Here is a 13,027-nt window from a genome sequence, read left to right on the forward strand (position 1 = left end):
CTATTTCACAATGTTTAAGAGCACTTCTGCCATTACATTTTCTCTCCATGCCTCTGACTTTGAACTCTCCTCAGCTTCTATCTCTGTACTCATTTGAAAAAAAAATTTAAAAGCATCTTACTCAGAGCAGACAATTAACAAAAATATTTCAGTTTGTTTGCAATCTTTCTGGTGCCTCCAAATAAGGATATTGACCATTTTCCAAGCAGCATCTATTCAGCCCATTTACTGAGCATTGCAGTTTTGTGAATGTTGCCATGGGATCAAGCAGTGGAGAGATTTTTAATAATGTATTATTAACAACCAATCATTCTGAATGTCATGAATTATCAGTGCTGATAACAAGAGAAGGACCAAGTATGCCCAGAAGACCATGAACCCAGAATGGAATCAGACTGTCATCTACAAGAACATTCATCTGGAGCAGGTACTGTGCAGACCCTCTCTTCCTGTCCCACACTAAAACGCACATGCACACAAACATCTTCCCACAGTCACTCTTGTGTAGTTACTGTATTTGTTGTGATCCACTTTGGGCAATGTGGAAGCCTCAGCGTCTTATACGACACTTAGAATTCCGTCCTCATGCTCTCTCCCTCGGGCTGTTTTCAGTATCCTCCATGCAGCCTCTTATCAGCACTAGCAAACCTCAAGTTAACAACCGACATTCTTGCTCTTACAGTGTCAATACAGACACTTTAACTGCATGCCTTTTTAGCAAAAAGAGTAATAGAAGAGTGTTAGGTAATCATGCCCATGTGTGCTCATCTGTGACTGCTAGAGGTATATATGGTTGCTTGTGTTTATTCTTAGCCATCTGTGTTTGCTTGTGTTGTTTGTGACAGACACCACCATCGTCTTACCACAGCCTTAAAAAAAAATCTGCAGCGCATACTTATATAAGTATATCTGTATATGTTATGTCCTCCAACATGCTTCCGAGTGTTTCTATACACGTCCACGTATTTGCACACATGCATTTAACAACTCGTGATTTCCTTGCTGATTAAATTACCCCCTCATTAGCATTCATGGCTGCACTCATTTAGGCACGACTCATTCAGTGTACACGAGCTCGTTTCTTTTGTCCTTCATCCACCCACATTCGCACAGACAAACAAGCTCACACCTCACACATTTTGTTCCCTCGCACGATCGCCTCAACGCCTCACCATAATCTGTGACCCTCTCTTTACTTATTTTTTCTTTCTTTGAAGCTGAAGAAAAAAACGCTGGAGGTGACAGTGTGGGACTATGACAGGTCCTCCTCCAATGACTTCCTTGGAGAAGTAAGTGACTTGTGAAGCCGAGTCTGCCATCTGACAATGTGAAATTTAGCTCACTTTTTCTTTTTCTTTTTTACCAATTTACCTCATTAAAGTGGTTTTTGCTATTTTATTTTATGTTGGTTTATTTTTATTGTTTTATTGGTGGACCTGCGTTTCTTAACTTAACTCTCTGGTCAGACAAACACCAAATTTAAACTTGGCTTCTATAACTATATATATTAAATTCCTATTTATTTTGTACTGTCTCACTCTTTCTCTCTTTTATTTTCTCTTATTATCACTCAGGTACTGATTGACTTGTCAAATACCACCCAGCTGGACAACACTCCTCGCTGGCTGCCTTTGAAAGAGCAGAGTGAAAGCATTGAACACAGCAGAGCCCACCATGCTGCCCAAGGTCCGTCAGGGTCTGGGTCAAGTCAGGGACATGGCCAGGGCCAGGGCCACATTTCAGGTTCTGGACAGGGGTATGGAATGAGTCTAGCACCAGGGCAGGGAGATGGGAGTCATGATTCACCTAAAAACTCTGTAATCAAGAGCAGAAGCCATGGAATCTTTCCTGATCCAGCTAAAGGTAAAGAATCACCTCATTCTTACAGTTAATGATTGCTAAATATCAATTAATTCCATATAAGTAGTTTTAAGCAATAAATAATATTAATATTCTTGGCAGGTATTCATAACCATACCTTGAACACTGTAAATACATACATATCAGTATTGCATGGAACAATCAGATGACTGTGAAATATTATTTGCACCTGAGAGGGGTTGGTTTATTTACAGTGTCTTGCAAAAGTATCCGGCCCCCTTGAACCGAATACTCTTGCAAGCCACTGTATTTTGCAGTTTTCTCTTTGGCACTTGTAACCATTCATTTAATATTCCTTTAGACATGCAAATGATGCCTTTGGAAAAGTCACACAGTAGCCCAGGCAGTTCCAAGTCTTCCTCCGACGGCCAACTACGTTCCCATGGCCCTTCCCGAAGCCAAAGCAAGAGCAGTGTCACTCAGGCCCACCTTGAGGATGCTGGAATAGCAATTGCTGCTGCTGAAGCTGCCGTGCAACAATCCTGCCTGCAACCAAGTAAATCCTTCCCCTACCCCTGATAAACCACCTTCGAAATGCACCTTTTCCCCTTGCATGCAAGCTTTGTAGAGATTGTTTGATAAAGCCTTGAATTGCTCTGCATTCATCTCCTTAACAGTTTACCTTGCCTTCTGCTCATCTCATCTTGCTTTTCTGCCAGCACAAAGTCACAGTGATCTATCTCATTAATATAACTGTTAAGCAAAAAGCAAGGCAGATAAAGAATCAAATAAGTACACAAATAAAAATAAACTTGCTGTGAAATCCTATTTAATACACTATGTAATTCTAAAATCTTATTTTTAGAGATGGGGCTCATTCAGTTTACTAAATTGTTATGTGTTGTTTCTGATATTTTTCACCAGTTTAATATTTTGGCTTTCTCTTTGGGCATCTTAAATAGTTAATTAAATGGGATAATAGTTTAAGAAACTACAAACATAATTAATGGATTATTTTAACTTGTAGTATTAGTATTATTAGCTAAATTAGAAATCCAGACCCCTCTGTTTCTACATGGAGTGTGCATGTGCCAATCCCAAGCATATGGTTTCTACAGAACCCCGGTGTGGAGATCTCCAACCCCAGTACAGAAACCAAGCTAGGATGGCAATCCCTTACATGTTGTATGTTCTACTGTGTTAACATGACTTAAACAACATCCATTACCTGTGTATAATCCTCAATGTGATATCCTCAAAATGAACTCTAATGGTCTACTTCTTTACAAAGGAAAGTAAACTCATTGTTGGAGGTTTTTATACGCATGCAACTGTAGATTCCCTAGCTATTATTTCCTGGCCACAGAATATTTTGTGGAGCTGCAATATTGCTGTGTATGTGCATGTGTGTGTCACAAGAATTAACCCCTAGAAAAGCACACACAGAGGCAGACACAGGTATGGCACACAGTCTTCTCGCCCTGCACAGTCCTTCCCTATTCCTCCCACCTAAAACAAAGGGGGCACAAATGACCCAGTCAAACCTGGAAACACAGAAACACCAAGAGGTTTCAAAAGTCAACAGGAGGTTCACGCTGCACTCACCAGCCAGTGAGTGTAAAGCGGTCAGCTAACCATGAGGGAAGCAGAAATGTCAAGGGAAGGTGAGGCAACATAGGAAAAATGTACTCTATAAATATATAAATAAATCATATTAATCAACAACTAAAAAAACTACTACTAATAATAATTATTATAATTAAATAATTAAAACTAAGCCTTCCAAATAAATGAATGTGTAAATATTGATATTTCTGTTGTAATTATTTTCTGTATGTAGCACTATGAATGTCTGGAAATGCACATATTCATTTTATATATTATTTCATTATTTATATATTTATTTTGTGTCGCTTTTATTATCGAATGATTTTGTTTTCATTAGGAACAGAATGAGTAATTATTGCATTTCAGTAACAGACTGTGCTTCAAACACATTGTGGTCACACATCATCTTTCAAAAATACACCGAAAGTCACCGAATGTGTTTCAACAGTAATCTTCACATATTTTCCCAAGTTCTTTCTTACTGCAAAAGCATAACAGAAACCAGCCAGAGCCAAGAAAGAATATTTAATTGTATGAACAAACTGCCATGCCATGTCCTACAGTGAATTAATCTTTTTTTTTTTTCATTAAATTTAGTGACCTTCATTTAGTTCTAATGTAGGGATTTGCTTCGTATTACAGAGATTTTACACAGCACTGTTACGTAAATGCAAGGAGATGCTGACATTTACAGTGATGCCCTGTTATGTGATGCTTAGTCAAAGTTGTCAAAGTTATGTGTGATGGAGAGTGCCTCTGTCAATGAGTGATAGCTGGGTGTGTGTTTTGTTACATACAGCACATGTCTTGGGCACCCATGCATGTGTGGTAAAAGCTGGGTCGTTTAACATTCTCTGTTTGTTTGTTTTTTATGCAAGTCATTTATTTTGAAGGAAAAAACTGAGTGATTGATTTCCTCAGTATCACACTCAGTATTGCCACCCACAGGACCAGGACACCGGCTGAGTGATGTTTCAGGGTCAGTGGTACTATCTGCCCCGAGCCTGGTTGGAGACGCTTATGGAGGTCTGGATAGTGAAGATGGAGCAGGCACAGGAGTGGACAGTGCCATTTTTCAAGTGCCACGGATGTAAGACTGTTTGTAGCTCCATGCAAGCATATTATGCATTAACGGTTGTTAATGTATATGTCATGTTATACTCTTTTAAATGTATAAAACAGTGTTCATAAATTCATTTGTTCTGTTTTTTTTGTTTTTTCTCACAGCGGTAAGACTATTCCTAATGGCACAGACAAAAACCAACTTGAGACTGCAGAAAATGAAGGCAAGCTCTAGAAATGTCACGTTTTCAAATGTTTGCTTTCTTGGTCAGAGGGCTCCCCCTGTTGAGTGTTTTGTGCAATGGTGGTTTTGTTGTATTTTTTTTTCAATTTCTTTGTAACCAAGCCACCTAATTAACTGCCTCTAAATGGTGTTGCTAATGTCATTATTAAGTTGCGAGGTCAAATTGTCAGCTAAGTGCTTATTGTCAATGAACAATATTAACCCGAATAATAACTTACTGCACGGCTTGAGAGAAGTGGTTGCCATGCTGTCCCACAACTGCTGTTATATCTACATTTCATGTAGCTCAGGTGTCACGATGCCTCCCTTCCCTCTCTAGTTTCAATTTGTTACAAAGAGCAGAGGGTCATTTTAGGGTATAGCCTGGCAGCTGTTACAATGATGAAGGTCGGGAGGTCATTTCCATGGTGCCTGACAACTAATTTACCAAGTTTAAATCAGCTTGTCTTGTAAAATTCTTAATTATTTCAGGACATGTAGAACTGGTGAGATACACGTGAAACTTTGGCAATATATTCCCTGATGTGATTTTGATTTTGCTCTTTCTGTTTCGTGTTAGCTGGTAAAACACAAGTAATGGGGGAGATCAAGGTTGCTCTCAAGAAGGAGGTGAAAACAGAAGGGGACCAACTGGTCTTGGAGATCCTTCAGTGCAGAAACATCACTTACAAGTTCAAAAGCCCAGACCACCTGCCAGGTGTGGAACCAATCAGTACTGATGTACATGCATTTTGATTTTTTAATCTCAATAGTCCTCTTTTTATGAATTCATATTATTATTTATCCAACTTGCATCCAGATCTGTATGTGAAGTTGTATGTGGTGAATGTGGCCACCCAGAAGAGGATCATTAAGAAGAAGACGAGAATTTGTCGACATGATAGAGAGCCTTCTTTCAATGAGACCTTCAGATTCCCCCTAAACCCAACTGGACACTCCATACAGGTAGTGTACAACAGGCACCTAAATAACTTTCAGACCCCTGCTAATTGTCAAATACGATGAGTCAATAAAACTTAATAAATCATGATTGTGTTAGAGTCTGGACAATAAAGGCTATTTATGACTGATACCAATATTTGGTGATTTAAAAATCCAATATACTTGGCAATATTCTGTTGGGTTTTTTTTCTTTCAGACACACAAAACATAAATAGATTTCCCTAATATTTGTTATGCGTATTGACAAGGAGTCACAAATATCCCATAATATGAGAGTGTTGTTTAAAAATAATCTTATTTTATTATTACAACCAGTTGTGGATGACTAGTTTACACTCTTCCCAACTTTTTTTGTTGCGATGAGTGAGAGACTAGGCTGGTTAAGCACGAGGACACAGTGAGTATTTAGAAAAAAGTGGGTTTACCCCCCAAAATTGTAAAAAAAAAAATAAAAAATAAAAAAATACAAAATGAACTAATAATACAGGGCCTTTAAAAGAAGTCAAATGAATAGAAAAAAACTTAATCCAAAAACAGCAACTTGACATATCTCCAGATTAACTACTCAGCAAACAAAACTGAGCTAACTGCAAGAACCAAAGGGGACTTAAATACTGGCTGATCAGGCCAAGTTGATACATAAGGGGAACACAAATCCTAACAAATTATCTAACACCAAACAAACAAAGCAACACTTAGTTTAATAATTACTTCAAATCAAAAATACCCAGCAGAAGGCTAAACAAGTCACTTATGCACATCTATGGGTGGCAAGAGCTGCACTTGGTATGGCCCAATCAGCACTTCAATATATAACACAGCCCAACTGCAGAGGTGTGTGGCTGCAGGTGCAGCCATAAGGCCGTGTTTGTAGTGTTCCAAACATAGGGAAGTTGCAGAGTTTCCTCTGGTACTCACAACGTGGTTAAAAGCTGTTTCTTCTGCTGTAAATAGCTCATATGGGCTCTAAAATTTCCAGGTCTATAAAATGCATTAAATTTTAGACTTATAGATATACTTGTAACAATCTGCTTGCAACTATTAATAATCATACTGAATAACATGCACTTTTTGAGCTGGCAAAGCACATATAGATAACTTACTGACAAATTCTCTTTGTCTTTCTCATGCATTCCCAGCTTTTCTTGGTGTCTAATGGAGGGAAGTTCATGAAGAAAACCTTGATAGGTGAAGCCTACATCTGGCTTGACAAGGTGGACATGAGGAAGAGAGTGGTCAGCTGGCACAAGCTGTTCGTCAGTTCCACTCAGACCAACCCCTGAACACCACACCAAAAAGATCCAGATGCAGCAGATCAGCCAACACTAAATGCAAAGTGCATAGTTCAGAGATGTGACAAAAAAAATGAATAAGAGAATGAGAATAAGAGCAAAGAAAAAAGATTCCTTTAATTCGTTGCTTCGGTTTATAAATCATAAAATAAAGGTTTATTATGTGCTACTAACATTGCAATTATATCAGTCCAACACTGCCAGCACATTTCCACCTCTTCCCATTTCAAGTCTCTGCTGGTTTTGGATTTAACATGCAAACATAAAAAGCTGGCACTGATAGACACTCAGCAGCAATATGGCTTTGAGGGCAGTGACGTCTTTCTTACCACAGTTCTATTTCCATAATCCACATGAGACGCCGAGATATGATTCTGCACTACTGAACAAACATATCTAACAAAGGGAAAGATGAAAAACAGAATCATGGAATTCATTTTATTTCCTTCATATGAGAGACGTGGTTGTGCTACGATCGTGATGTGTGTGGATTTAAGTGGTCTTGGAATATTAACTGATGAAGAAATGCATACATTTTTTGTACAATATTCTTTCAGTTTCATTGAAAAAGGAAAAAAAAACACAATAAAGAGCTTATGTAGGCCTGAGTCAGACAGTTGACCTTTGCTGTGGGATGAGGATTAAATGTACAGCACTTCTGATTGTAGATATCCCACATGCAAATATAAGAGCATATCAGAGAATCACATTGTACAGTGTGACGTTTATATAGTATACACAGATATCAGATGCAGAATATATCTAAATATAATATACAGTATAAGAGTTGTTCTCTTGTCACTAGATTATATATACAAATATATATAATATGGGACAGATACAGACTTGTTAGATTGAGGCTGTGAGTGGCGCACTGACAATCCAGTAATCTATGGTGTAGGCAGTCACAATAACTATTATGTGAATGTGGACCTATGTGAGCTCAAGGATGTTAATAATCATGTTCAGTAGCTCCCTTGGTTCTCTGATCACACTAATGCACCACTATATCGAACAGGGCTGTGACAGAATAAAAATAAAATCCAAGGTCAATGACAACCTCTAGTGGCTGATTACTATTTTACTAGCATGATATTGTTAGGAAAGATTAGAATTAAAATTTAAATTAACAATGAACAGCATCTGCTGTGTTGAATGTTACAACTGTGGAAGGTGAGTTTCACACATCCGTCTCAAGTGTACAACATTTTGCTTTAAGATTGTTATAGTGGCTCAGATTTTGCTAATATTTCCTTCTGTGTAGTCCATCGTCAGACATGTAATTCATACAATATGTGTCAAAATCCTCTGTAGATCTGCAACTGTCATTACTTCAGTATGACAGCCCTGCTGTCTCTGTGTTAGTAAGTCCCTCTGGTCTGAGTTTTCCCTGAAAATTATTTCAAAAGGAAGAAAAAAAAATGCTTTACCATTCAAACGTCAAGGTTCTTTTGTGTGTCTGGCTGTACTGTAAAACACTTAACTATTTTGTGTCAGTGACTCCCATTACAACACATTGAACCAGCCTCTTTCACTGCCTGCAACCAAAACACTCAGGCCCACTGGCGTACAGTGATGTATAGGATCAAATGAAAGCATGGGGCCTAGTCTCAGTACTAAGGTGTGAGTAGGTGACCCATGTATTTATCTGTATTCGTCTTACAATGTTTTGTCACCTTTACCTGTACAGAATGAAAAATTGACCCTCAGAACTACTGTTAGTGTGTTTAGGCACATCACAAAGCCAATGCAACTATTTATAATATATCACTGGAGACTACAAACATAGAGCAAGATGTCACTTATCGCCTATAATAATTACAAAGTAAAACAAACAAGCAAACAAAAAAGAGAGTATAGTGAGGAAGAAAACAAGGTTAATTTTTCAATGCTGACAATTATTTTGTTGTGCCAACCGTGATTTATGTTTAAATTCTTAACAGTTATATTTCTTTTTTACATTCCAGATCCATTGTTTCATTTGAAGTAATTCTATGCAACATATACGTTTGAATGCATTTGTGTTTTTGGAATTAAAATGTTTTAACTGTGAACATATGTTCTCAAAATAACTGTAAGAAAATAACTTTAATTTGTACATCGATGAAAGAAAATATGAAATACTCTGATTTTTTTACTGATTTTAATATATATTGACGTTAACGGCTGTTAACATCTACATGGATCTTGTGCACTTTATTATTGCGTTGTCTCATTTGTTCCATCATGACATGCGGGATTACGTGTTTTGTGTTTATGCACTGAAATGAACTGAGTCATGGTGTATGTGATGGCAGGAAATATTGTGGTGTGCATTTTGTATCTATGTGGAAAAAGAAAAAACATGCAGACACACTGGGGTTCCTAAACGTAATGCACAATGTGGGGGGGGGATAAATATCACTCTAAACTGCATCATGCTCTCAGTGTACTTAAAAAAGTTTGTGTACACAGTACAGTAAATTAGACATATTATCTCAATGCTCAGCCTTGACTGTTCAACCCCTGTGTTTCATTAGACTTCACCCAAGCTAAATACTGTTTGTTTAGATCAGCTGTTGCCTGTAATCGTGAATCCATTCATTTGTTGTTGTTCTGAGGGGTGTGAATGTGACTCAAGTTGTTTGACATGTGTACATAAAGTGTTTATTTTCTACAAAGATTGAATGTTTATATTGTCCAAAGTCTGAGCATGTGAGTGTTGGAAAAAAAAATATCACAAAAGACATATAATTGTACAGCAGTTCATGTCTATAGCTGTAAAAGGGGAGTTGACTGTGTAATCAAAACCTGTGCTGTCAACCAATGACTATGTGTGCAACTACGTCCCGTAAACTGCTGAAACAACACAAAGGGGGGAAAAAAAATCTACTCAACTTCAATAGTTGTCTAAAACTTTATGTTTTGGATGTTGCATGTTTTGTTGATGGTTTGTCGGTATATTTTGCCTAAAGATTACGTTTAAAAAGAGAGAGAATATGTATAGATTTATCTGTATGCTGAGTGTAAAGAAATATGCTTGTAAAATTGTCTTGTTTTTCACTCAGTGTAAAAACAAAACATATACTGTTATGGTTTTGTGGTTGTACACAGGATGTGTTGAGATATGCAAATCGTGCTGTAAAAAAAATCAGCGTTTCCCCTGAGTCTAAAAGAATAAATATTAAGAAGAGTTATATTGCACATTTGGAGTTGAGCTTTGTTTTGTTAACAGCTTTCTTTATTATTACTTAAAAAATAACTTTTTAAAGTGATAATAGACCTTGCTCTGTTAATTATTTTAAGGAACAAACTCGTTTTCTGTGTTTGGAGCAGCTTAATCATTATTTGTTAATTAGACGTGCCTACGGACACGTGAATTCAACTTCTGACCGTCTGCTCCATGTGGACACTGCAAACTTGGTCTTGAAAGAAAAACCTACATTAAGTATGCACAAACTGACATCCTAGTGCCAAAAACAATTTAAAAAAGGCACCGTGATTCTTTAAAAATTGTTTAGTAGAAGTGAGTTTGGAGTGGAACACATAATCACTGTACCAATTTGCCGTGCTTGTGATTATGATGTAGACCTATTTTCAACATCCCATTGTGGTTTATTCTCATCAAACAGATACGAGTTTTGTGTCTATTTTTTCGTTTGTTAAATTTATTTATTTAAATTCTCTCTTTTCTTAGGAGTTGAAAATATTATCACCATCTACACAGCTTTAACATTAGCTAAATATTTGGTGATTGCATATTTTACATAACTTATTACTATGTCAGCAGAAGCTGGAACTGGGATGATGAATGGCTTTGGTAGAGCCTCCTATCCTTTATTTGGCTGTAATTTCAAGGCATGGTCACTGTGAGGCAGAATTGACTCACGTTAACATCTGGGGATGAGCCACTTGGTATCATAGACTGCAGCTCTAAAATTGGAATACTTTATGAATCCCTTAGGAAATGATGTGGTTGCAGCTGCTCCAAGACAGTACAGTAACTGATTAAATAAAATAAAACAGTATAATAAAGTTACAAAAAAAGATAAATATATGATGGACATTTTACTCTAAACTGTATACTGTAAAACTTTATCATTTGTTATTTCTCATTTTCACTCTACATGTGCAAAAGGGTGTGACTATTGCACTGTGTATTATGCATTAGACGGAGGAGTTGTAGCCACATCAGGCAGCACTGATTTCCTGTGTGGTTCAGTTATGGATTTGGGTATTCTCCATCTCTCACTGAACGTGCTTCTGTGATTGGCCAGCACGTCATGGAGTGGGTGGGAGGTACTGTCCAGCATTGACCTTATGACCTTATGACTCATTGAGAGATGCTACTGACCAGCCAATTGGTGGCACGCAGTCTGACGATGTCACATTTTAGTACCTGCTCGGATTGCTTTGAAACTCAGGCAAGCAGGTACTAAAAAAGTACCTGGTACCAGGTACTATGACCTAATGGAAAACCCTGAAAACCATGCTGAGTCAATTGAGTAGGTACTAATGGAAAAGGGGCTATAGTGCTTGCCAGCTGGTCCAGATGTGCATAGACAGAACTGAGCTGGTAGATGATGGCATCCTCAGCTCTGAGGCAAGGCTGGTATGAGACCTGAAAGGTATCCTGACGTGGCCTGACAATAGGTTGGGGACGGGAAAGGATGAGTCTTTCCAGGGTTTTCATGACATGGAAGGTCAGTGCCACAGGCCTGTAACCTTGGGGGCCATTGGGACATGGTGTCTTTGGTACAGGAATGAGACATGACATCGTCCACACCACTGGGACCCTCCAAAGACTTAGATTCATCCTGAACAGTTTATGAAAGACTCCACAAACCTGGGGGCACAGGCCATGAGGACATAGGGCCACACCCTGTCTGGACCAGCAAACTTGCCTGAGCGGAGTCTTCTCATTTGTCTCTGAACCTGGTCATGAGTGAAAGTGACAAAGGGGGGAAGGGGTGTCAGGACTTCCACAGGAGTTTGAAGAGAATGTGGGTTGCAGGCTGACTACAGGTAAGTCACTAGGGGGAGAGCATTCACTGCAGTGTCAAATCTGCTGAAAAACACATTCAACTCATTGGCTCTGTCCTCACTGCTCCCAGCTCCTCTGCTGTTGAATGGACTGAATCCAGTGATTGTCTTCATGCCACTCCACACCTCTCTCATGCTGTTCTGCTGGAGTTTCCACTCCAGCTTTCTACTGTAATTGTTCTTAGCCTCTCTGATCTTGCCCTTCAATAACACCTGAACCATTCTAAGAATGAGTCTCAGTCATGGTACAAAAGAAATATGTTCTTGGGTCATGACCATCAAGAATTTCAAAGTTGAAAGAAGACTATGAGTAAATAGGTCTTAGGAAACAAACTCCAATTTAGTTTTACTCTGCAAATAGAAATATAGAATTACTCATTTACAAAATGAAGTAAATACAATTCAGAAAGCTAGAAAAATAACCTTATATAATGTTTTTCTTATACAAGGTTATTTTTTTTATAATAATACTGAAACAGTACAGAGGAGTATATATTTTTGAGTTATTTTATTTCATTATTTTAATCATTATTTTAATTATTAGTTTAACTTATTATGAATTGTATTATTATAAATATGTCATTTAGCCGAATGAACCTGCTTTTGCTTTTTTTTTTTTATAATTTTTTTAGTGAGGTCAAAATAATTGTTTTTAAATATTTTAAATGTGTCTATTCACCCATCCACTGGCTTTCCTCATGTTTGAACAGATATTAAAACTAAGATTGCATTTATTTCACTTTATCTTTCTTCGTTATTTCTCACTAAATTACATTACATACGTAAATATTTCCATTTTGAATAGTTCATTTATCAAGATCCAGTGTATCATTTAGCTGTTCACTTAATTAAATGACGGAATGTAATTGATGAAATGCATCATAATGTTCTCCCAGGTGGTCAGATACTACATCTATGTTCAAATTTAAATGTGCATGGGTATGAACACATATATTAAACACAGCTGTTATGATATCGGCACGCTACTGCATAGATGCAGAAAAAAGAAAAGAAAGACAGGAGAGAGAAAAACAAA

At 37.6% G+C, this 13,027-nt stretch overlaps 1 protein-coding gene across 1 annotated transcript in view; it reads left to right on the forward strand.

Annotated features, from left to right (window-relative positions):
• Positions 1 to 10,152, forward strand: part of pclob (piccolo presynaptic cytomatrix protein b) — a 61,607-nt gene extending 51,455 nt beyond the window's left edge. Inside the window, exons 30-38 of the mRNA XM_026176101.1 lie at positions 334 to 427; positions 1,218 to 1,289; positions 1,575 to 1,863; positions 2,183 to 2,377; positions 4,378 to 4,519; positions 4,657 to 4,715; positions 5,295 to 5,432; positions 5,535 to 5,680; positions 6,817 to 10,152. Coding sequence (XP_026031886.1) covers positions 334 to 427; positions 1,218 to 1,289; positions 1,575 to 1,863; positions 2,183 to 2,377; positions 4,378 to 4,519; positions 4,657 to 4,715; positions 5,295 to 5,432; positions 5,535 to 5,680; positions 6,817 to 6,960 — 1,279 coding nt within the window. The 3' untranslated portion in view covers positions 6,961 to 10,152. The remainder of the gene's footprint in view (positions 1 to 333; positions 428 to 1,217; positions 1,290 to 1,574; positions 1,864 to 2,182; positions 2,378 to 4,377; positions 4,520 to 4,656; positions 4,716 to 5,294; positions 5,433 to 5,534; positions 5,681 to 6,816) is intronic.
• The last annotated feature ends 2,875 nt before the right edge of the window (positions 10,153 to 13,027 follow it).

Source organism: Astatotilapia calliptera, chromosome 7 (genome assembly GCF_900246225.1).
Source record: "Astatotilapia calliptera chromosome 7, fAstCal1.2, whole genome shotgun sequence".
NCBI lineage: Eukaryota > Metazoa > Chordata > Actinopteri > Cichliformes > Cichlidae > Astatotilapia > Astatotilapia calliptera.